The sequence below is a fragment of the Sus scrofa genome, chromosome 4 (genome assembly GCF_000003025.6).
Source record: "Sus scrofa isolate TJ Tabasco breed Duroc chromosome 4, Sscrofa11.1, whole genome shotgun sequence".
NCBI classification, from domain to species: Eukaryota; Metazoa; Chordata; class Mammalia; order Artiodactyla; family Suidae; genus Sus; species Sus scrofa.
Genome location: NC_010446.5, coordinates 112,139,617 through 112,166,365, shown reverse-complemented (window position 1 = coordinate 112,166,365; position 26,749 = coordinate 112,139,617). Strand labels below are relative to the sequence as shown.

General features: G+C 38.0%; 1 protein-coding gene across 1 annotated transcript in view; it reads right to left on the bottom strand.

Annotated features, from left to right (window-relative positions):
- The window catches only part of VAV3 (vav guanine nucleotide exchange factor 3), a 377,763-nt gene that overhangs the window by 36,468 nt on the left and 314,546 nt on the right, over positions 1-26,749 (bottom strand). The window contains 1 exon segment of the mRNA XM_021090110.1: positions 12,898-12,963. Coding sequence (XP_020945769.1) covers positions 12,898-12,963 — 66 coding nt within the window.

Here is a 26,749-nt window from a genome sequence, read left to right as displayed (position 1 = left end):
ATCAAATGTATGCTTATTTCTAAACCAATCTCTGAGAGTTCCCGTCGTGGTGCAGTGGCTAATGAATCCGACTAGGAGCCATGAGGTTGCGGGTTCGATCCCTGACCTCACTCAATGGGTTAAGGATCTGGCATTGCCAAGAGCTGTGGTGTAGGTCGCAGATGCAGCTGGGATCCCGCATTGTTGTGGCTCTGGCGTAGGCTGGCGGTTACAGCTCCGATTAGACCCCTAGCTTGGGAACCTCCATATACCATGGGAGCGGCCCTAGAAAAGGCAAAAAGACAAAAACAAAACAAAACAAACCCCCAATCTCTGTCTCCTGGAGAACAACAAAAAGCCACAGAGAAAGAAGAGGGAGAACGCAAAGAGCTTCAGCATATCTTGAGCATGGATTTTCTTGGCTGGGAAAGAGCCACAAAAGTAAAGGGTAGCATAAAATTTTGTTTTTTCAGCTATGACCCTTTCATGGCCAGAGTGGGATCTGGTCGTTTTCCTCTTGACACGTGCCCTCCCCATTGCTTTCGTGTGTGCTTTGGGCCCTTTCTGGATGGATATCTCATATATGAGACTATGGATAATTTTCTTCTCATCTTTGACACTTTTTCTAATGGCCTTTTTATGACTCCATCATAGGCTGTCTACATTGCTAAACTTCTGTTACTGATAGAAAGTTGAAGAAAATTTTTGCCAACTATCATGATATCACCTATATCTGGAATCTAATATATAGCATAAACGAACCTTTCCACAGAAAAGAAACTGAAGGACTTAGAGAAAACATGTGCGGTTGCTGAGGGGGAAGAAGTGGGATGGACTGGGAGTATGGGATTAAAAGATGCAAACTAGGAATTCCTGTCATGGCTCAGTGGCTAATGAATCTGACTAGGAACCATGAGGTTGCAGGTTTGATCCCTGTGGGTTAAGGATCTGGTGTTGCTGTGAGCTGTGGTGTATGTAGGCTGGCGGTTACAGCTCTGATTTGACCCCTAGCCTGGGAACCTCCATATGCTGGGGGGTTTGGCCCTAGAAAAGCCAAAAAAAAAAAAAAAAAAAAAGATGCAAACTATTGTATTTGGAGTGGCTGGGCAATGAGATCCTGCTGTATAGTACAGGGAACTATAGTCACTTGTGATGGAACATGATGGAGGATAGTGTGAGAAAAAGAATGTGTATATATATATATATATATGCACACATACATATATATGGGTCATGTTACAGTAGAAATTGACGGAATACTGTAAACCAACTATAATGGAAAAAATAAAAATCTTAAAATTTTTATTGGGAATAGTAAAATTATATAAAAGATACATACTTTTTTCTAAAGTACATTTTAGAAGAGCTAGATGAGGCACTTAGAGATGAACTTTCTGTGTTAGGCTAGAAACGTCATTTTTTCATCCTAATTGGGAGATTTCTAAGCTGACTAATTTATTTTCAAAACGTTCAACATGTTATTCTTACTGTTTCAAATATTGAAATGTCACCATATAGAATATTCATTTAGTTCTTTTTAAAATGAAAGCATAGTTGATTTACTATGTTGTGCCAATTTCTGCTGTACAGCCAAGTGACGTGGTTATACATATATGTACCTTCTTTTTCATATTCTTTTCCATCAGAGTTGATCCCGGGAGACTGGATATAGTTCCCTGTGATATACAGTAGCACCTCATTGCTTATCCATTCTAAGTATAATCGTTTGCATCGACTAACCCCAAACTCACAGTCTATCCCACTCTCTCCCCCTCTCCTTCCCTCTTGACAACCACAGGTCTGCACTCTGTGTCTGAGTTTGTTTCTGTTTTGTAGATAGGTTCATTTGTGCCATATTTTAGATTCTGCGTGTAAGTGATATGGTATTTGTCCTCTTTCTGACGTACTGAACTTCATGTGAGAATCTCTAGTTGCATCCATGTTGTTGTGAATGGCATTATTTTGTTCTTCTTATGGCTTAGTGGTATTGCATTGTAAATATGTACCACCTCTTCATAACCCATTCATCTCTTATGGACCTTTATGCTGTTTCCATGTCTTGGCTATTGTGAATAGTGCTGCTATGAATATAGGAGTCCATGTATCTTTCTGAATTATGGTTTCATCCAAATACAGGCCCAGGAGGGGATTGCCAGACCATATAGTAGTTCCATAATTAGTTTCAGAGGAACCTCCCTACTGTTTTCCATAGTGGTTGTACCAGTTGACAATCCTGCCAACAGTATAGGAGGGTACCTTTCCTGCACAACTTCTCCAGATTTTTTTATTTGTAAACTTAATAACCATTTATTTGTAGACTTGATGACCATTTTGACTGGTATGGCATTCTGTCATTGTAGTTTTGATTTGCATTTCTCTGATAATTGGTGATGTTGAGCATCTTTTCATATGCCTGCTGGCAATTCATGTCTTCTTTGTTTTTTTGTTTTGTTTTTTGTTATTTTATTTTATTTTATTTTATTTTATTTTTTGTCTTTTAGAGGGCTGCATCTGTGGCATATGGAGGTTCCCAGGCTAGGGGTCTAATTGGAGCTGTAGCTGCCAGCCTATGCCACAGTCACAGCAATGCCAGTTCCAAGCTGCGTCTGCGACCTACACCACAGCTCACAGCTACACCACATCCTTAACCCACTGAACAAGGCCAGGGACCAAACCCGCAACCTCATGGTTCCTAGTTGGATTCATTAACCCACTGAGCCACGATGGGAACTCCCATTATGTCTTCTTTGAAGAAATGTCTATTTAGGTCTTCTGCCCATTTTTCAACTGGCTTGTTTGTTTTTTTGTTGTTGAGTTGTATCAGCAGTTTGTGTATTTTGGAGATTAAGCCCTTGTCAGTTGCATCTTTTGCAAATACTTTCACTCATTCTGTAGGTTTTCCTTTTTTCTTTTTTTTTTTTATTTCCTTCGCTGTGCAAAAGCTTGTAAGTTTAAATCCATTGCTTATTTTTGTTTTTAATCTCTATTGCCTTGGGAGACTGACCTAATAAGACATTTGTGTGATTATGTCAGAAAATGTTTTGCCTATGTGTCCAATTTTTATAGCACCATTTGCTGAAGAGAGTGTCTTTTCTCCATTGTATATTCTTGCCTGTTTTGTCAAAGATTAATTGATTTTAGGTTTGTGGATTTATTTCTGAGTGCTCTATCCTGTTACATTATGTTTTTTTTGTGTGTGTGTGTGTGTGTGCCAATATCATGTTTTTTGTTTGATTACTGTAGTTTTGTAGCAGTCTCTGAAGTGTGGGAGGGTTATGCCTCCAGCTTTGTTCTTTTCCTCAGGATTGCTTTGGCAATTCTGAGTCTTTTGTGGTTCCATATAAATTTTAGGATTATTTGTTATAGTTCTGTGAAAAATGTCATGAGTAATTTGATTGGGATCACACTAAATCTAGGTAACTTTGGGTAGTATGGCCATTTTAACAATATTAATTCTTCTAATCCAAGCGCATGGGATAGCTTTCCATTTCTTTGAATCCTCTTTAATGTCCTTTATTAATGTTTTATGGTATTCAGCATATAAGTCTTTTGGATCCTTAGTCAAGTTTATTCCTAGGTATTTTTTTTTTTTGGTATGATTTTTAAAGGTATTTTTTCATACACTTATTTCATTTTTATGATACAGAAATGCAACTCATTTCTCAATGTTAATCTTGTATCCTGCTGCTTTGCTGAATCTGCTTATCAGATCAAGTAGTTTTTGTGTGAAGTCCTTAGGGTTTTATATATATAGTATTATGTCATCTGCATATAGTGACAATTTTACCTCTTCCCTTCCAATTTGGATTCATTTTATTTCTTTTTCTTATCCAATTGCTGTGGCCAGGACTTTGAATACTGTGTTGAATAAAAATGGTGTGAGTGGGTATCCTTGTCTTGTTCCAGATTTTAGCAGGAAGGATTTCAGCATCTCTCCATTGAGTATTATATTGGCTGGGGGTTTGTTATAAATGGCTTTTATTATGTTGAGAAAGGTTCCCTCTATACCCACTTTGGTAAGAGTTCTTATCATAAATGGATGTTGAATTTTGTCACATGATTTTTTTGCACCTGTTATCATGTGGCTTTTGACTTTTCTTTTGTTAATGTGGTTTATGACCTTGATTTGTGTATGTCAAACCATCCTTGTAAACTTGGTATTAATCCCACTTGGCTGTGGTGTATGATCTTTTTTATGTGTTGTTGGATTCAGTTGGCTAAAATTTTGTTGAGAATTTTTGCATCTGTATTCATCAAAGATATTGGCTTATAATTTTATTTTTTTGATAGTATCTCTGACTGGTTTTGGTATCAGGGTGATGATGACTTCATAGAATGTCTTTGGGGATCTTCCCTCCTCTTTGATCTTTTGGAAGAATTTGAGGATAGGTACAGTTCTTTTCATGTTTGGTAGAATTCACCTGTGAAGCCATTTGGTCCTGGGCAGTTATTTGTAGGGAGTTTTAAAATTACATATTAAATTTCATTTCTAGTGATTGGTCTGTTCAAATTATCTATTTCTTAATGATTCAGTTTTGGTGGGCTGTATATTTCTAGAAAGTTGGCCATTTCTTCTAGGTTGTCAAATTTGTTGGCATATAATTGTTCATGGCATTTTCTCATGTTTTTTGGTATTTCTGCAGTATCAGTTGAGATTTCTCCTTTTTTATTTTTATTTTCCTTATTTGGTTCCCTCTCTCCTTCTTGGTGAGCCTGGCCAGATGTTTGTCAATTTTATTACCCTTTCAAAGAAACAGCTCTTGGCTTTATTGATTTATTTCTGTGGTTTTTTAAATCTCTAATTTATTGATTTCTTCTCTATTATTTCCTTCCTTCTTTTTTAAAATGATTTTTATTTTTTCCATCATAGCTGGTTTACAGTGTTCTACCAATTTCTACTGTACAGCAAGGTGACCCAGTCACACATACATATATACATTATTTTTCTCATTATCATGCTCCATCATAAATGACTAGATATAGTTCCCAGTGCTACACAGCAGGATCTCATTGCTTATCCATCCCAAAGGCAATAGTTTGCATCTATTAACCCCAAATTTCCAATCCATCTCATTCCCTCCTCCTTCCCCTTGGCAACCACAAGTCTGTTCTCCAAGTCCATGATTTTCTTTTCTGTGGAAAGGTTCATTTGTGCTGTATATTAGATTCCAGATAGAAGTGATATCATATGGGATTCTTCTTTCTCCTTCTGACTTCACTAGTATGAGAGTCTCTAGTTCCATCCATGCAAATGGCATTATTTTGTTCTTTTTGATGGGTGAGTAGTATTCCATTGTGTATATATACCACTTCTTGTTAATCCATTCATCTGTTGATGGACATTTAGTTTGTTTCCATGTCTTGGCTATTGTGAATAGTGCTGTAATGAACATGTAGGTGCATGTGTCTTTTTCAAGGAAAGTTTTGTCTAGATATATGCCCAAGAGTAGGATTGCTGGGTGATATGGTAGTAGTTCTATATTTAGTTTTCTGAGGTCCCTCCATACTGTTTTCCATAGTGGTTGTACTGATTTACATTCCCACCAACAGTGCAGGAGGATTCCCTTTTCTCCACATCCTCTCCAGTATTTATTATTTGTGGACTTATTAATGATGGCCATTCTGACTGGTGAGAAGTGGTTCCTCAAAAATGCTCAACATCACTGATTATTAGAGAAATGCAAATCCTTCTGACTTTAGGTTTTATTTGTTGTTTTTATAATTCTTTTAAGTTGCATGTTAAGTTGTTTATTTGAGACTTTTTTTTTCCTTGAGGAAGGCCTGTATTGCTATGAACTTTCCTGTAAGAACTGCTTTTGTGACATCCCATAGATTTTGAACAGCTGTGTTTTTGTTGTTTGTCTTGAGGCATTTTTTAATTTCCTTTTGATGTCCTCATTGACCCATTGGTATTTTTAATAGCATGTTGTTTAGTCTCTATGTAGTCAGGTTTTTCTTGTTTTGTTTTTTTTTTTTTTTTTTTTTTTTTTTTTTTTCCCTCCCTGTCATTGATTTCTAGTTTCATGCTGTTGTGGTCCAACAAGATGCTTGAAATAATTTCTATACTCTTAAATTTTGTTGAGTTATTTTTGTGCCCTAGGATGTGATCAATCCTTGAGAATGTTCCATGTGCACTTGAAAAGAATGTATATTCTGATTTTTTTTTGGATATAATGACCTGAAAATATCAATTAAGGCTGTTTTATTGGGCCATTTAGGATCTCTGTCGCCTTAATGATTTTCTGTCTAGATTTGTCCATTAATGTGAATGGGGTGAAGTCTCCTATTGTATTCCCATCAACTTCTCCTTTTATGTCTGTTCAATTTATTTTATGTATTTGGGTGCTCTTATACTAGGGGCAAATATGTTGATGAGTGTAATATATTCTCTTCTTGAATAAATCCTTTTATCATTAAATTATGTCCTTTCTTTTAAAGACTGTTTTGTCTAATATGAGAATTGTGACTGCTGCTTTCTTTTCATTTCCACTTACTTTATATATCTTTTTCCATCCCCTCACTTTCATCTATGTATGTGCTTTGCCCTAACATGGTTCTCATGGCAGCATATTGTAGGCTCTTTATTTTTTATCCATTATGCTATTTTTGGTCTTCAGATTGATGGATTCAGTCCATTTTAGGTAATTATTGATATGTATTTGTTGCCATTTTAAACCTTCTTTTCCAGTTGATTTTGTTTCTCCTTTGTTCATTTCTTTTTCTTTTTGTGATTTGATATTTTGCTCTTATTTTATGCTTGTGTCCTCTTCTTTTTCGTTTTTGTGAATCTGTTGTTTTTCAATCTTTTTGTGGTTGCCCTGTTTTTCAAGTATGTTAACCCCTTTGTATATCTGCTTGCTTTAGACTGATAGTCATATAGGCTCAAATACAGTTTAAAAACAAAAGAGTCTAGATTTTCTTACTCTCCTTCCCCCCATTTTATGATATCCTTTTGTACATCTTCATATTTATTCTTTCATAGTTCCTTGTGTTTATCATTGCTTTCATAAAGGTTTTTTTTTTATCTGTATATTGGCTTATTTGAGTATTTACTATCCAATTATTAGTTCCTCCATCCTATATCTTTGAACTTCTATTTAGAGGAGAATTTTCAATATTTTTTTTTTTAGGATTGGTTTAGTATTGCTGTATTTTTAAATTTTTTGGTTGGCTGAGAAGTTCTTTGTTTCTCCTGTTTTAAATGATAATCTAGATGGGTAGAAGAGTCTAGGTTGCAGACTTTTCCTTTTAGCATTTTGAATATATCTTGCCACTCCCTTCTGGTCTATAGTGTTCCTGTAGAGAAAACAGCCAACAGCTTTAAAGGACTTCCTGTATTTAACTCTTTTTCTCTTTCTGCTTTGAGGATCCTCTCCTTATCTTTAGCTTTTGCCATTTTTAATATATGCTTTGGTATATGTCTGATTGGGTTCATCTTGTTTTGGACCTTCTATGGTTCCTGTATCTATCTGGCTGTCTGTTTCCTTCTTTAGATTTGGGAAGTTTTCATCCATGACTCTTTCACATAGATTTTAAATTCCCATTTCTCTTTCTTCTCCTCTAGGATCTCTATTATATGTAGATTGGTACTCTATATTATCTCATAGATTTCTTATGTTTTCTTACTTGTTTTCATTTGACTTTCTGTCTGCTGTCCTGATTGGGTGATTTCCATTATTCTATCTTCCAAGTTACTTATCTGTTCCTCTGCATAGTTCATTCTGCTATTCATTACCTTTAGATTATTTTTTGTCTCAGCAAATGAACTTTGTAACAGTTTCTAGTTCCTCTTTACAGTAATCTGCATTTCTTTTGAGAGCTTTTCTTAATTCCCTCAGTGTTTTCAGTACCTCCTTTTTAAATTCATTGCCTGTTAGAGGTCTGATTTGGTGTTTGCTCCTTCATGGGAATTCTCTCGTTCTTTTAACTGGGAGTGGTTCCTTTGTGCCTTCATTTTCCTTATTATTATTATTATTTTTTACCCTGTGAGTTTAGGGAAAACAATTATCTACTGTAGTCTTGGAGGGCTATTTATATGCAGGAGTGTCTCTAGGTAGCTTGTGTGGGTTTACTTTTTTTTTTGGCATCAGAGCTGCTTTTGGCTTGTATGCTTGCTGCCTCTTTCTTCAGTATGTGCCAGCTCTTATTCCATTGATGTGGGTATGTAGTTGCATGGCATGTATGTGTTTCCAGGGAGGTGGGGGCAATGAGTGGTACCTGTCAGTGGTGCTTGGTTGCAGGGTCCTTGGCAGTGGCTACAATCCCCAGGGAGGCCATGGAGCTATCAGCAACAGCTGCTGTGGTGGGTCATGTGTAGTCCCTGGGAGGTGGGGGTGGCAAGTGGCACCTGGTTGCAGGATCTCTGCTATGGCAGTGACCCCTGTGGTGGTAAGAGTGGCAAGTGGTACCCAGTCACAGGACCCACAATGGCAGTGGTCCAAGTCCACCTCTGGAGTCTGAAATGACTGCACAGCCTTACACCTCCCCCTGTAGCCCACATAAGAGGTGCCTTGCTTCCTGAGAGCCTGTGAGTGCTCAGAGAAAGAAGATCCTATGGCAGTCCCACGTTCCTCTTCCTGCACTCCCTAACAATGGCACCTTGCTTCTCTGGAGGGCTCAGGCCTCCTCCCACACTCCCTAAGCTGTGGTGCACCATTCCCTAGCTTCTTCAAGCTGTTTCCACACAGCCAACCTGTCCTCTACTTGGAACTTACCTCCAAAGCTGGGCCTTCAGCACCCAGCCCTCACCCAGTGTCTCAGGCCTAAGTGTGATGGTTGGTGCGTTGACTGTGCAGCTCTTTCTTGGCTTTGCCCTCCTGAGACTGGCTGTTGACCTTTTTACCTCCTTCTCTGTCCCTGCTGACCTCTAGGCCAGTCAGGGGCCCTCCCAAATGTGGACTCCTTTCCTCTTTCTCAGCTCTCTCCCAAGAGTGCTGGTCCCGCCTGATTCCCTTTTTTCTCTTCTCTTTTTGTTTTTTTCTTTGGTCCTACCAAGTTGTGTGGGGGTTATTTTGCTCTTTTGGAAGTCTGAGGTCTTCTGCTGGCATTCAGTAGATGTTCTGTGAGAACATTTTCTTTCTTTTTTCTTCTTTTTTTTTTTTTAAATGTGTTTGTAGAAGAAGGTGAGCTCCATGTCCTATTCCTCTGCCATCCTGATCTGATTTTCCCTATTTGTTTTTCTTTTAGAGTTCCTATTTCTCTGCTGAGCTTTCCTCTTCCTTCATTATGAACATACAGTTGAACCCTGAACAAAATGGGTATGAGCTGCGTGGGTCCACTTACACATGGATCTGTTTTCAACAGTAAATACTATAGTACTACACAATCTGCATTTGGTTGAATCTGTTGTTGTGGAATCATGGTTCTTGGGGGACTGCAGATATAGAGGGCCAACTCTAAGTTATAGGTGAATTCTTCACTGCTTAGAGAGTCAGCTCCCTAACCCTTAGATGTTTCAAGGGTCAAATCTAGTTTCCTTCATATCCTTGAGCACAGTCATAATAGGTATTTTGAGAATCCTTTCCTGCAAATTCCATCATTTAGGACATCTGAGGGTTGCGGTCTTTTGTCTGTTTAGTGTGGTTCATGTTTCACTGTTTCTTTGTATAGTGAAGAATTTTGGACAGTAGCCTGAACAATTTGAATAATAAACTGTAGAGTTGCTGGGTTCAGTTGTGCTCGTACAAAGAGTGTGGTTTTCCTTAAAGTAGGCAGTTAACTTGGTTGAACCCACCAGCAAACTCTCTTCCTTATGGTAAAAGGTAACTGAATATCCACTTCTTTCAGCTGAAACTGAGCAACTGGTGTCTGTACCAGAGACTGAAGCAATGTTTAATCCTAAAATTTGAGGTTCCCAATCTCTGACTCTTAAGATTTCCTATCTCACTTTCCAGCTTGCTTTTGCTTTAAACTCCATAAAACTCCAACTTTTACCTCTTCAAACTGGTAACACTGTGAGGTTTCTGTCTGAATTTTAGCTACCCCACATGCTGCAGGCCAGTATCTGTCCTTAAGCTAGCCTTAAAACCAGGAAGCTTACCTAGTATCATCCCTCTTCTGAGTGTCAGCTTTTCTTCTAGCCAGTGTCTTTAGATACATGTATTTGTAAAAAATATTTTGTCCAGAGTTGGAGTTACTTTCTTTGGAAGGACTGGTCCAATAGGAGCTACTTAACAATTACCAGAAGTGGAAACTCTTACTGCTTCTATTATTGCTGCTCTTAGCTATGTGTCCATCATAAACCCTTTATAGGTAATCCGTATTTTTTCTCAGGTTGGTTTTAATATTTTCTCTTTGTCTTTGAGGTTCTCCAGTTTTGCTAAAATGTGTCTGGGTACTGATTGAATTTAAAATACTCTTCTTGACTATTAAGACCAGTTTTATCATAAATTCTGGAACATTCTCATTTATGCGAACATGGCTGTCCCACAATTATCTGTATTTTCTCCCTCAATAGGATGTATTTGAACTTTATCACTCTATTCTCTTATATTTTCCATCTCTTCACTAAGTTCTTTAGACTTCCAGTTTTCTACCCAATTGTGTCTAATATGTCATGTTTCCATTAGAGTTCTCATTTCAATTACTGTATCTGATTCTGTATGAAATATGCCTAGGCAATTTGGAAAGTGACTTGTTTTTCTCTTAGACTTTTATTGTCCCTCTTATTTCTTTAATTGTATTAAGTAAATTGTTTTCGAATTTAGTATCTGACAATTCTGATATCTGCTGTCTTTGTGGGTCTGTTTCTCCATATTTTTGTTTTTGCTGACTTTGGTTAAGGTGTTTTGTTTCCTCATAAATTTAATAATTCTAAATTGTGAATTTATAATCCCTGGGACTTTTATCTGTAGAAATCATCTGAGGCTATGATCTTGCAAGAATTTATACTTGCACTGGAACATAATGTGGAATCATTTTACGCTACGTTTCTAGTTTAGAATTATTTAGGTCGCAGAGCTGGTATAAATTCCAATCCCACAAGTGGGTGTTTTTTTTGTTTTTTTTTTTAAATTCGAAGTTAAGAATTCTTATGGGAGAGAGACTGTTTTCTCTTTTATTCCCATCCCAGATCCAAGACAAAGATAGGCATATCTTCTGTGAGATCGATGTCTCACTGTTCACCCATTGCGAGCTCTAGGATCCACAGAGAGATACCCAAGTCTGCAATGGGCTTAGCTCTAGGCTTTGTCTCCAGTTACCGTATTGCCAGAAATGAAATTGCCTCTCATGTTCCTCCTGTGTTTTCCTCGGTTTCCCTTTCTTCTACTTGCTCACCTACCTTAACCTATAACCAACAAATGAGTCTATAATTTTATTAAGTAAAGCAGTGAAGTTTTAAAAGCTATGTATTAACTTTAAGTGATAAAACCACTCATGTGTGATTGGTAGTCCTAGCCAGAATCATGTATTCTTCTGCAACTCTTAATCAGCCAAAAATTCTGAGCAAATTTCTTTTTCTAGTAACTAACTGGGTCACCAACTCCCATTCAATATGTGTCTGTATAAGCTGATTTTCTTAGTATCTGCCATTGTTAATTACCTACATTCAGTTAGGGACTTTTGTTTGTTTTCTTACACCTTTGTTCATTTGTACAAAAAAAAAATTATTAAATATCTATTATGTGCCAGACTATTCATAAAATAAAACTTCAAATGCTCATTCTATGCCATGTTCGAAGGTCTGTCTTAAGAAAACAGTATGTGGTACCTGAAATACTTAACTGTTTTGATCTGATATATTTAGGCTCCCAATCATCTTAATGTTAATCTCCTGCCACCTGTCTACATATACATATCATTGCCCCAGGCATAGGAAGACTGAATTTTGCTCAAATAAATGAGGTAATACTAGCAAAACAATCATTTTTGCTTATCTAATTAAGAATGGTAAGAACCTCAGTTTTTTCAGGTTTTAATGTAGCTGAAAAAATGGCATTAGATCATAGCACCAAAAGAAATGGCAACATCTTTCTTTGTTTTTTGATTCCCTTTGCTTTGGAAATAAGCTTGGATGAGTGCCGTAAATTATGCTGTCGACTACATCTGAGGTCAAGGATGGCATACATTTCCATTTATAATATTAAGAAGAATGTTCAGTTTAGAAATCTGCCAAGGACTGAAATAGGGGAAGCACCATTGTTCAGGAGGTTTTTTTCCTTAAACCATTAGCTCCACTATATTAGTAAAAGAATTTCATTTCCTTAGAGTTAACTTAAAAAGTTTCATAGAAAAATCCACCCTAACCACCAAATTATGATAAAATAACATCACCCTAAACAAAAATTTATAAATTTCATAAAGCACCAGAGAGTACACTTTGTTATATTCATTTATAATAGTATTTGAGGAAATATTCTTCTAGTATGTGCTTAAGGTGTTTGATGTTTTCAGAAAATGTCATTACAACACTTTTAAAACAGTTATGACAAACTAAAGCACAGAAGAATGTATTGAGAGATTTGATGGAAGAATCTGTGGACTTTCATGCTTTCTTAGCATGCTTTCAAACACACTAGTTGAAGTGTAATAACTCTTTGTAACCCACAGTGACTAGAAATATATTAGACATTTCCAGTCTCACCTTAGAGGGAAAAAGGAAGTTTGTATAGTATATCTGATTGGTTGGTTTGGTTTATTCCCTCTAAAACCTTGTAAACAATTTAATTATGTAAATTCTACCAAGTTAAATTTTCCTCTTGTATATATTGCCTTAAGATTTAAAAATATTTTGATAATAGAGTCATAATGATTTTGAAATTTTAATAACAAAAGCCATAACATTTAAATATGAAATATGATCTCCCAGAAAATAGCAATAAAATTAATGAGGGACCAGCCCAATATCCTTTGTACATTCTTGAACAATTAATTATAGCATCATAAACAAAACAGAGTAGAAAGAAATAAAATACTTACACATGGACAAGGTTTGACAGCATCACTTGGAAAAAATCCGACCTCTCCAGATGCTAAATTTCGACCCTAAATTAGAAAAAAAAAAAAAAAAAAAAAAAAAAGCCAGTGTTGAGAACAGTTACCACAATTGATAACCTGATAACAGTATATTCATGATCCTGTTTCTCAAGATCCTCAGAATTACTTCCACATTGTATGAAGTCCTAAGTATGAACTTGACATATAGCTTCAGATCCTGACTGTAAAATAAGAATTCAAGTTTGACTTCCAATCTAACATTCAATTTTGTTAACCTCACATCCTTCAATCCTAATTAGAGACAACAGCAGACCGTATCATCCTATATTACATTCGTAAATACAAGGCGATCACACTGGTTTTGTGCAAGCTCACTATTAGGAATTTGATTTCAATGGTTACTAGTGGGACCCCTAACAGAATTCATGAGAACGTTCCTCCAGTAGGAGCAGATATTTCAAGACATGTGGAAATGGAGAACAGAGCATGATATATGACATTTTAGATGATTTTCAGATTTAGGAAAAAGACATGGGATACTGATCAAAGAAGAGAACAATTAAGGTGTTGGAAGAAAGGATCAAAACTCAAAATGGCATTGTAAATGAGGAAAGAGGAAAGAAATGAACAGAATAAGGAAAACTTAGGCACAAAATGGACAAAAAAAAAAATAGTTAAGAACTTATTCTTGGAGAGCTTTGGTTAAATTCCTCTGTAAAACAATCGCAAGACACAGTTGTTTCCCTATTCCAGAAAGACAAACTATACCCAAAACATGCTGCAACAGTCAGAACATGTAATTAAAAAGTTCTTGTGAGATGATTTCTCCTTGTCCGAAAATTAGACTTGTTTTTATTTGCGATGTAACTGCCTGCTTCTCAGTATCTCAGATGAGGTAAGTCACATTATAATTGGCTACTACATGCTCTATTATTTTTGACAAAGAAGAGTAACACAAAAATGATCAGAAAGCGTCTTTTTGAAGCAGGATCCCTTTGTTTCCACAGATCTCCGCTATGAGTTTGTAGAGAAAATTTTAAAAAGTGGGAATCCAGAATTAAAGGCAGGAGGAGGAAGATGGAAGATAAGAAAAAAGGGACGCTGGGGGAAGGGAGAGACGGCAGGTAAATGGAGGAGAAAAGGGGGAAGAGTTAGAGATAGGGAGTCCCATTTTCATTCATTTATTCACCAAATACTGTATCTAATGTTAATTTGGTTAGACACTCAGAAAAATGCAAAAGTTCATAAAAGTTCTCCCACCCTATTTTTTTTTTTTTACTGAAAGTAAGTTGATTTACAATACTGTGCCAATTTCTGCTGTACAACAGAGTGACTCAGTCATACATATATGTACATTCTCTTTTTCATATTATTTTCCATCATGGTCTATCCCAGGAGATTGGATATGGTTCCCTATGCTGTACAGTAGGACGTTATTGTCTATCTCTGCTCAATGTAATCGTTTTCATCTACTAGCCCCCAAATCCCAGTCCATCCCACTCCTTTCCCTCCTGCCCCCTCCCCCTTGGCCATGACAAACCTGTTCTCTGTAAGTCTGTTTCTGTTGTGTAGATTAGATTCGTTTATGCCATATTTTATCTTTTTAAAAAATTTTTATTTCCCCAATACGTTATTTTTTTCCTGCTGTTCAGCATGGTGACCCAGTTACACATACATGTATACATTCCTTTTTTTCACGTTCTCATGCTCCATCCTAAGTGATTAGATGTAGTTCCCAGTGCTACACAGCAGGGTCTCATTGCTAATGCATTCCAAAGGCAATTTGTGCCATATTTTAGACTCCACATAGAAGTGATATCATATGGTATTTGTCTTTATGACGTATTGTACTCAGTATGATCGTCTCTAGATGCATCCGTGTTGCTACAAATGGTTATTATTTTGTTCTCTTTTATGGCTGAGTAGTGTTCCATTATATGTGTATCATATCTTCTTAATCCATTCATCTGCCCGTGGACATTTAGGTGTTTCTGTGTCTTGGCTATCGTGAACAGTGCTGCTGTGAACATAGAGATGCATGTATTTTTTTTTTTGAATTATAGTTTTGTCTGACTATATACCCAGGAGAGGGATTGCTGGATCATATGGTGATTCTATATTTAATCTTCTGAGAAACGTCCATACTGTTTTACATAGTGGTTGTACCAATTTACAGTGTAAGAGGGATTCCTTTCCTCCACACCCTCTCCAGCATTTGTTATTTGTAGACGTATTAATAATGGCCGTACTGACTGGTACGAGACAGCATGTCACTGTAGTCTTGATTTGCATTTCTCTGATAATTAGTGATATTGAGCATCTTCTCATGTGCCCACTGGTCATCGGTATGTCTTCTTTGGAGAAGTGTCTATTTAGGTCTTCTGACCTATTTTTGAATGGGTTTGTTTGCTTTTTTGTTGTTGAATTGTATGAGTTGTTTGTATATTTTGGAGATGAATCCCTTAATCTCCTTTGCAGTTTTCTCCCATTCCCTAGGTGGTTTTCTCTTCTTTATGGTTTCCTTTGCTGTGCAAAAAGCATGTAAGTTTGATTGGGTCACATTTGTTCATGTTTTGGTTATATTTCTATTGCCTTGGGAGAATGATCTAATAAAACATTTGTACAGTTTATGTCAGAGCATGTTTTGCTGTGTTCTCTTATAGGAGTTTTATTTACGGTATCATATCACATGTTTAAGTCTTTAAGCCATTTTGAGTTTATTTTTGTGCATGGTGTGAGGGTGTGTTTTCATTTCATTGATTTACATGCAGCTGTCCAATTTTGCCAGCACCACTTGCTGAAGTGACTGCCTTTGCCCCATTTTATATTCTTGCCTGCTTTTGAAAGATTAATTGAACATAGGTGTCTGGGTTTATTTCTGGGCTCTCTATTCTGTTCCATTAATCTGTATGTCTGTTTCTGTACAAATACCACACTATTCTTAACCATAGCTTTGTGTTATTGTCTGAAGTCTGGGAAAGTTATGTCTCTGGCTTTGTCTTCCACCCCTCCACCCCCCTGCACCCCCAGGATTCCTTTGGCAATTCTGGGTCTTTTATGGTTCCATATAAACTTTTGGATAATTTATTCTAGTTCTGTGGAAAATGTCATGGATAATTTAATAGGAATTGCATTAAATCTGTAGATTGCTTTGGGAAGTATGGCCATTTTAATAATATTCCTGGACTAATTCTTTCAGTCCAGGAGCATGGGATTTTGTTCCATTTCTTTGAATCCTGTTTAATTTCCTTTATTAATGTTTTACAGTTCTCAGCATATATAAGTCTTTCGGATCCTTGGTCAGGTTTATTCCTAGATTTTTCTTTTTTCTTTTTTTTTCCTTTCTTTTTTTGGTATGGCTTTTTAAAGGTTTTTTATTTTTATTTATTTTTTTTTGCTTTTTAGGGCCTCACCCGTAGCATATGCAAGTTCCCAGGCTAGGGGTTGAATGGGGCTACGGATAATGGCTTAGCCACAGCCACAGCAACACAGGATCCAAGCTGCGTCTGTGACCCACTCCATGGTACATGGCAATGATGGATCCCTGGCCCACCAAGAGAGGCCAGGGATCAAACCCACATCCTCATGGATAGTTGGGTTCCTTTCTGCTGTGCCACAATGGCAACTCTTGAAGGTATTGTTCTTTTAATTCCCTTTCTGATGTTTCTTTGTTAGTATACAGAAATGTAACTGATTTCTGAATGTTAATATTGTATCCTGCTACTTTGTTGAATTTGTTTATCAGATCAAGTAGCTTTTGTGTAGAGACCTTAGGGTTTTCTATATATATAGTATCATGTCATTTGCATAGTGATGATTTTACCTCTTCTCTTCCAATTTGCATATCTTTTATTTCTTTTTTTTTTCTTTTTTTTTTTTTTTTTTGTCTTTTGTTGTTGTTGTTGTTGTTGTTGTTGCCATTTCTTGGGCCGCTCCCGCGGCATATGGAGGTTCCCAGGCTAGGGGTCAAATCAGAGCTGTAGCCACCGGCCTACGCCAGAGCCACAGCAATGTGGGATCCGAGCCGCGTCTGCAACCTACACCACAGCTCACGCCAACGCCGGATCGTTAACCCACTGAGCAAGGGCAGGGACCGAACCCGCAACCTCATGGTTCCTAGTCGGGTTCGTTAACCACTGCGCCACGACGGGAACTCCATATCTTTTATTTCTTTCTCTTGTCTGACTGCTGTGGCCAGGACTTCGAATACTATGTTGAATAAAAGTGGTGTAAGTGGGCATCCTTGTCTTGTTCCAGATTTTACTAAGAAGGCTTTCAGCTTCTCTCCATTTAGTATTATGGGTTTGTCATAAATGGCTTTTATTATGTTATGTTCCCTCTATACCCACTTGGGTAAGAATTTTTATCATAAATGGATGTTGAATTTTGTTACATGCTTTTTCTGCACCTATTATGTGATTTTTGACTTTCTTTTGTTAATGTGTATGACTTTGATTTGTGTATGTTGAAACATCCTTGTGAAATTGGTATGAATCCCACTTGGTTGTGGTGTATGGTCTTTTTGGTGTTGTTGGATTTAGTCGGCTAAAATTTTGTTGAGAACTTTTGCGTCCATATCCACCAAAGATAACTGGCTTATAAATTTCTTTTTTGGTAGTATCTTTGGTCTGGTTTTGGTATTAGGGTGATGGTGGCTTCATAGAATGTCTTTGGGAGTGCTCCTTCTTCTTTAATCTTATGAAAGAGTTTGAGAAGGATCTGTATAACTACTTTTTCATGTTTGGTAGAATTCCCCCGTGAAGCCATCTGGTCCTGGACTTTTGTTTGTAGGGAGGTTTTAAAATTACATACTCTATTTCACTTATAGTGATCAGTCTGTTCAAATTATCTATTTCTTCTTGATTCAATTTTGGTGGGCTCTATGTTTCTAGAAAGTCAGCCATTTCTTCCAGGTTGTCAAATTTGTTGGCATATAATTGTTTATAGTATTTTCTTATGTTTTTTTGGTATTTCAGCAGTATCAGTGGAGATTTCTTTTTCATTTCTTAATTTCTTTGTTCTCTCCCTTTTCTTTTTGGTGAGCCTGGCCAGATGTTTATCAATTTTATTTACCCTTTCAAAGAACCAACTCTTGGTTTTATTGATTCTTTTTGTTTTGTTTTTTAAATATTTATTTCCTCTCTGTTCTTTATTATTTCCTTTCTTGTGGACTTTAGGTTTTGTTTGTTCTTTTTTCTAATTCTTTTAGAGGGTGTTAGGTGGTTTATTTGAGACGTTTCTTGCTTTTTGAGGAAGGCTTTTACTGCTATGAACGTCCCTCTAAGAACTGCTTTTGTGACATCCAATACATTTTGTATGGCTGTGTTTTCATTGTTTGTCTCAAGGTTATTTTTTAATTTCCTTTTTGATGTCCTCATTGTCCCTTGGTTTTTTAGTAGCATGTTATTTAGACTCCATGCAATTGAGTTTTGCTCATTTCTTTTCCTGTGGTTGATTTCTAGTTTCATGTTGTTGTGGTAAGAGAAAATGCTTGAAGTAACTTCTGTACTTAACTTCTATGCTCTTAGGTTAGTTTTGTGCCCCAGCATATGGTCAATCCTAGAGAATGTTCTATGGGCATTTCAAAAGAATGTATAATAAGGGTTTTTTTGGATGTAATATCCTGAAAATATCAATTAAGTCTAACTGTTCTGTTGTGTCATTTAGGATCTCTGTTGTGTTGCTGATGTTCTGTCTGGAAGATTTGCCCACTGATGAGCGGGGTGTTAAAGTCTGCTATTACTGTATTCCCATCAGTTTCTCCTTTTATGTCTGTTCGTATTTGTTTTATGTATTTGGGTGCTCCTATATTAAGTGCACATACATTGATTAGTATAATATCCTCTTCTTGAATTGATCCTTTCATCATTAAATAGTATCTTACTTTATTTTTCTTTATGGCCTTTAACAAAATGTCTATTTTTTTTGATTATGGGTATTGTAACTCCCACTTTCTTGTCATTTCTAGTCTTGTCCCCAGGACTGATCTCTGCAGCCTGAGCTTCAGCACCCAGCCCCTCCCTGCCCAGAGTGTCTCAGGTTGTGATGTGCCGGGAGATGGTTACCAATTGTCTATGAGGCTTTCTCTCTGCTTCATCCTCCTTGGACCAGCTTGCTGTGCTTCTCTCAGAGGCTTTGAGTCTCCCCTTTTATTCTTACTTATCTCCCAGTCATTTAGGTGGCCTCCCAGTATATGGATTCCTTTCCTCTTTCACAGCCACCTCTCAGGATTGCTGGCCCTGTCCTGATTCCTTTTTTTTTTTTTTTCTCTCCTCTCCCTCTTTTTTCCCTTTTGTTCTACCCAGTTATATGGAGGGTTTTCTTTTTCCCCCTTCTCTTTTTGGAAGTCTGCTGTCTTCTGCCAGCATTCAGTAGATGTTCTGTGAGAATTGTGCCACATGTAATTTTTTTGGGGGGATGCGGTTGTGGGAGATGGTGTGCTCCCCGTCCTACGCCTTCACCATCTTGATCCCAGATCTTCCTGCAGAGGTTCCAAGGCACAGTTGTGACCTCTACCATGGCTGTGGCAACACTGAATCCTTAACCCATTGTGCCACAAGTGAAATGCATCGCTCTAAATTTTTATGCAAACATATAATTACAATACAAAGTAGAAATTGTTAAAGAGGAGAGGCTGTGAACATTAGAAAAATAGAATATACTGGGTTTGCCTGAAAGTTGCATGGAAGAAGGGGGCATATGAATGTAAAATGTGTAAGGTTTAAAAAGAGAGGGAAAATGTATTATCTTGTTGTCAGAATATTCTCCATCAGAAAGGCCCAGGACTAGGAAATTACAGGACATGCATAGGAAATGCAAATAGTTCCTTTTAAGCAGAATCTAAAATGAGTAAGACTTACCATACCCTTACTGTACGCTAGACACTGCTCTGAGTGTTTAATTCTTACAATAATCCTTTGCTGCAGATCCAATTACTATCCCTATTTTACTTTATTATTCTTTTTATGCTGGGGGCATGCGGAAGGTTCTGGGCCAGGGACTGAACCCAAGCCACAGCAGTGACAATGAAGGATCCCTAACCCACTGAGCCACCAGGGAACTTGTACTATCCTTATTTTAAAAGAAAAATGAGACAAAAAGGAGGTAAATTATTTGCCCATGACCACAGAGCCCGCAAGTGATAGAGTAACATTCAAATTCAGTTGTTCTAACTTCAGAGCCTCGCACTGCTCCTCTCTATAGCATAAGACTCATAAAGAAGGACAGTAAGTAAGCTAAAAGTACCAAGAAACCAGTTTCACTGTGACATCTGAATTTATCATCAGTGATGGGGTTTCAGAAAAGAGGTATGTTGTTGAGAAGAATTAAGCTGGCATCAGTGTGCAAGCTGGCTTATAAATGGGCATGACTTTAGGTGAGAATATCATTAAAGAAATGGATTCACAGAAAGGGGAAGAAGGGGACATCTAACTCCGGTGTTGGGGACTTGCCTGTGGGTAACATACGGGGAGAAAAGACCATGGGTGTTAAAGACTGCCGGGGGGTCAGAGATGGATTATGTAATCCATCCAAACAGACAACACAGGTTTAGATGTCAGTCATACAGAGAGGAAACTTGAAATCACAGGAGCTGGAATGTCATGCAAGCAAGTGTCTAGAGAAGAAACCAGAACTTACAGAAATTAGTCTAACTAGAAGGTAGGACGAAACTACTAGGAGGGAGGCGAATCAGAGACTAGACTGTGATTGTCAAGTATTAGGATTTGGGAGCGTTCCCATTGTGGCTCAGCAGAAATGAACCCGACTAGTATCCATGCAGATGCCCACGACCACAGAGCCCGCAAGTGATAGAATAACATTCAAATTCAGATGCAGATGCAGGTGCGATCCCTGGCCTTGCTCAGTGAGTTAAGGATCCAGTGTTGCCGTGAGATGTGGAGAGATCACAGATGTGGCTTGGATCTGGCATGGCTGTGCCTGTGGTATAGGCAGGCAGCTGTAACTGCAATTCAACTGCTCACCTGGGAACTTCCATACACCTCAGGTGTGGCCCTAAAAAGCACACACACACACAAAGTATAAAGGTTTGAATGAAATTTTTTTTTCATTCAGCTCTATTGACTGAGTGCTTTTGGGTGCTTTAAGCATGACACTGAGATACACGTAAATAAGTAAAATATTTGGGGACAATTTGACTAGCTAGACCTTTTCGCATAAATGCACTGCTGAGTATAAAATATAACGGCAAGTAGGTTGGAACCATATACCAAAAAAAAGATAAGGGTGAGTGTTTTTTACAGAGTACAATGAGACCTCTGAGAATGCACTAACGGAGAGAAGTCTTTTTCAGGAGAAAGGCCTAAGTCAGAGCTTTAAAATGGTTTTTCAAAACTGTATTTGAAGATGTGTCAAATAGGAAACCTGTGGCAATTCTAAGAATGGTGAACTGTCAGTACCCATTCTTCATCAGAAAAAGAACCAAAGTTCTTAGTCTATCGAATGCCGAGTTCAGGAGAAACAGTGATACTGTGTGACATGAGCTAATATAATTGCACCCATTTCCTCCGAACAAAATCATTGCAGGGCCCCTCGTATAGACTGATACTTTATTCTTCTGCCAAAATGTGGTGCACACATTACCCCCCTTGTCTCTCTTCTGTAAAACCCTCCTCCATCTGTACATCCAGACTTAATCTCACCTTGTGGTTCCACTGCACGCTCACATATGTTCCATGGTTCATGTGCCACTTGTAATCATACTTTACAGGGACGTCTTTTTACTAGACTGAAGTATTTGAAAGCTGGGATAACCTGTAAGTTGTTTTTTTACAACAATATCAGACGTGTAATTAAGCCTTTACTATTTGCCATCTGAGGTATTTCTCAATCTGCTAGTCCCATGTCAGTGCATAGTAGGATCTTAAATTCCTCTTCATTGAACAGAATAAAATGCATCACACTTTGTTTTTTATATAGACAAGCACTAAGAAGAATTAAGCTGTCTGTTTCTATATGCAAATATTCTTAAAGTGACACTGCTTGACTTACCCCTGACATTGTGTAGGAGTGTGTGTTGGAGAAGGCAGTGCACTAGACACAGAAAGGAAGTGAGGACACAAGGAGTAGAAGAGAAGGAAATACTTCATTTCCGAAGGTGTATGGACTGGCCTTTTTTTGTCTGTCTGTCTTTGTAGAACCAAGGGTTCAACCTGAAAGGTGTGATTGGGAACTGAAACTGCCCTAAGCAGTAGAGGAAGGAGTCATGGCTGTAAAGGAAGGAAATGTCCTAAAACTAGGATGAGTATGTTTTTCCTCCAAACCAGGATCTTTTGCGAGTAAGGGGTGGTGATGAATAACACTAGGACAGAGCGTGTTCACTGAATCTGTTTCAGGTAAACCGGGACGCATGGTTACTTTATCAAAAGCCATTTTTGTCCGTTCTTACTGCATTTCAAGAACATGATGGGAGATCTCCCAGGAGGAAATTTTCGCTAAGCAGACTACCAAGGTCATTCTGAATTTATTTTTTTTCTTAGTGCAATGCCCTAGCAACACAGGTAACATTTCCTTAAGGGTCTTGGGCATCCCTTAAGAGGACAAAGAAGTGAGAGATAATGTAACAAACCTTAACAGATGGATACAGTTGACGTTTCCTCCCCAGTTTCTTGGGGATGTCAGTTTTAGCTCAGGGAGGTAACATGTGCTGTACTGAATGATTTCCTCCTTATTAAGGGACTAGCCATCCTACAACATTTGGAATATTAAAAGACAAAGTAGTGTATAGGTGGGGTGTCTTTGGTTCCCTGGTGGTTGTGTGTGGGCTGTACACTGGTAATTCATTAATCCTAACAGGAGGAACAGCTGTCAATCCCCTAGCATGGATGGAAGGGTGGACTCTAGCTCTGATAACCAGTTGCAAAGCCAGTGGTTTGGGGCACTTCATGTGATGATCTCTTTATGAAATGTTTACTAACCTTGATATGACACACTTAGCTAAATTGCCTTCTTCTTTACTTTCCTGTATTGGCGTTTTATTTTGGGTCAGATAATCACCTTGTCATTCCTTTTATGCTTATTACAAATGCCAGAGGTAGTAGGGTGTCTTCTTTTAGCTATCCTCCTTTCTCTCATTTGTTGTTGTGAGTCCCTTACCATCTTCAAGGTCAACTTGAAAACATTCCTCTTTTAGAGTTATGCATCACCCGATCTACCACCCCGAGCTATCTTTATATGCATTTATTCTACAGGGCATTCTCTACCTTATGTGATGGGACTTTTGTAAATCTAACAGTACAGGTTGGGTCATTCTTATGAAAATATTCTCTTTGGAAAGTGCCTGAGAAAATAGGTTATGGGCTGTATAGAGTAAGAAAAGATGCACCTTTATAATTTTCATTAAACAATTAGTGCTGACACAGAGCAAAGCAATATTAAATTACAACTTATTAAGATAATGCCCTTTTTTTTTTCCTAAAAAGCAAATTGCTTCCTGTAGAAAAGTGGATCAGACTAAAATGATTGAAAACTATCTTTGAATTCCTGAACATCACAAATATAAATGCACCTTCAGACACTTATTTCTAGCTGATCTTAAGTTATAATTATCTTTTTCATCAATTGGAATCTATAGTGAATCATATCGAATTAAAACAACTTTAAACTGGCTGGTAGAAATGCTATTTACAATCCACCTATATGGAGAAAACAATGAATGTTAGGATGGCCGAGCTAAAACTGCATTTTTAAACTCAGACAAGGATGGCTAAAAATGACAGAGACGGTCCTGCAAAAATCTTAATCGCAAATTGCTCAGCTCCTAACTTTGTACAAAGGAGAACGAATTGCTTGAAGAAAAATAACAGAATGTCTTTTCCCTGTGGCTCATTTATCCCCTTAATACCACCTGGATTGGAGTTTTAATGCACTTCCTGGAATAGCACTGAGCAATTTGAAACAGATGTGGAAAGCTGAATGTAAAAGGGACAGATTAATGGTTATTTATGAAAGATTGGAAATTCTCCCAAGTTACAGTGCCCTAAACACTTTCACCGTGTGCGTGATGGTGCTGTGGAGATTACTAAGCAATGCACATCATGTGTGGGTAACGGCCAGAACAACTGTCACCCTGGCCAGTCACTCTATCACTGTCAGAAAGACACAGTCCACATGGGAGAGGGGGGCAGGGAAGATGTACAGGGTGGCTCTGAATTATAGGAATACAGGTAAATATACAAATTAGTTTACAGGCTGGATGGAGAGAGAGCTTCTAGCAAGCCCTCTTTTTGGAATTATTTAGACAGGCGTTGCGAGTACATGAAATGGAACCAAAGGACTGGAAAAAGAGAGCAGACTGCGACCAAGAACCTGCCTGAAACCTGCCTTTGGGAAGGAGCGGTCTGAGATCATAGTTGCAGCCACCCTGCAACCAGCGTCGGCAGTTAGATGTGTATCAGTGCTAGTTCTTGGAAAACAGAGAAAGGCAGGATCAGACAGCAAGGAGGTAGCATCAGAAGAGCTCACTCTATCCCCAGCTCTGCTATAAAAAAATCTATGCCGCCACAGGCAAGGCCAGCGGTCAAACAAGAATAAGGTAGGCCACACATGCCTCACCAGGGCGTTACAGGGATCCAAGAATTAACACGTGTGAAAGCACTTGGCTGTGATCGAAAACAAAAACAAAACGTATTTTCTATTTTTCTACAATATTTTTGATTTCTTGATTTTTTTTACTTCGAAGTTTTCATTTTTTAGTTGGCTTATTCATGTGTCACTAAAATAGAAATGCCTAGTCCTGTGTGTAATCCCACCATCTTCCTTACTTATCTTGATGCAGGTTTGCTAAGCCGTGAGGCACACAGACGCTCATGTACGTTGTACCTGACGGGGAAATAATTACATTCCGGATGGGCCATTGCTTTATCTCAAATGTCCTAATGCTTTCTTGCAAGAACACACATTTTCTCATTGGTAGTTGCTTCTTATATGATGAGTAGGTAAGATACACACTTTTTCCACCAGTGAGCACCTTGAAATTTCGCCCTGCATAATTAAGCATGGTTATACTGGATGGTCATGACAATGAATTCCAAAATATGCATGCACACACCCAGAAGAACAAAACCAAAGCCATGGGCTTTTACCATCTCTTAGGCAGAAGAGAACAGCATCTTTAACTTTTGTCCACTGTATAAACAGCAAATGCAAGGTTTTTCACAAGACTGTATGAAATCCCTATTCCTGGCATCGTTCATCCATAGGTAAGCGGCTGTCATAGGCTTAGATTTCTGAACACCTCTAAAAAGGGACACCTTGGTCTGGGATCTTTGAAATGAAATACATCTTCAATTTGTAAGGGTTTTTAATTACATCGAGTCATTAAAATGTATGACAGAGACCTCTATTATAATTGATGGTTTTTTCTAATGCACGCAAAATTGCTTGTGTGTACTATCTCTCTGAAATTTTGGCAGACGAAGGTGTCAGAAACTCAAAAATTTAAAAGTTGTGAAATGTACGCTAAGAAAAAAACTCACTAAAAAGCCATAAGCTGTATTTCTACACTTATTAGATGTGAGATGACTATAACTGGCAGAATGAGACTTTGCAGAATATTTTTCTTGTTATCCAAAAATTGTATTCTGTGGGGTTCCTGGATTTCTTCAGCAGGAAAGGGACCTGTCTAGTGATGGGTATCTTGAGGTTTTTTTTTCCTCCAACGTTTCACTAGATAAGACACTACCCAGTACAATCCTAGATCAAAATCTTAGAACTGATGAAAGAAAATAAATTGAGCCAGCCCAAACCAATCTATCACATCTTGGAAGACCATACAGCCCCCCCAAATAAAACAGGTTTAGCAAAGGTCAAAAATACAGAAATTTGTCTAACGCTGACAACTGATGTTTTCCCATACTTTGTGGTTTGTTTGTTTTTTGACTTTTTAGGGCTGCACGCGAAGCATACGGAAGTTCCCGGGCAAAGGGTTGAACTGGAGCTGCCCCTGTCAGCCTACACCACAGCCACAGCAACACAGGATCCAAGCCGCGTCTGCAGCCTACACCACAGCTCATGGTAACACTGGATCCTTAACCCACTGAGCAAGGCCAGGGATCAAACCCTTGCCCTCATGATACTAGTTGGGTTCATTACCTCTGAGCCAAAAACAAAACTCCTGTCCTTACTGATTTTAATTTTAATCACAAAGGAAGTGTTCTGAGTAAAAGCACTATACAGATTATATGCTCATGGTATTTTAAATAAATTAGTAATTTAATGAAAAGTGTATTGGCTTCTTACTATGTACTTCATTTTTTTTTTTTTTTTTTTTTTTTGGGCCGCACCTGTGGCACATGGAGGCTCCCAGGCTAGGGGTCCAATCGGAGCTACTGCTACCAGCCTGTGCCACAGCCACAGCAACATGGGATCTGATCTGCTTTTGCAACCTACACTACAGCTCTTGGCAACGCCAGATCCTTAACCCACTGAGCAAGGCTGGGGAACGAACCTGCATCCTCATGGATGCCAGTCAGGTTCGTTAACCGCTGAGCCACGCTGGAACTCCTACTATGTACTTCTTAATCTGCACACAAAGCTAGGCCCTCGAAGATTAAAAATGAATATTCAAGGATCCCATTCAGATTATGTCACTTCCTTAATTAGCTTTCGCTTTATTTTCATAGACTTTTATGAATTTTGAAGCAGAAAAACAGCTTGTGAGGTAATGATTTGCTATGCATAGAGAATCAGGAGCTGGTGTTCTCTTCCTGGTTAAGTCACTTAACCATTCTTGACTTCAATATTCTTATCTGTGCCATGACAGACTTTGACCCAAGCATTCCTGAAGTCTCTCTTACTACCAAGGTTCTTTGTTTAT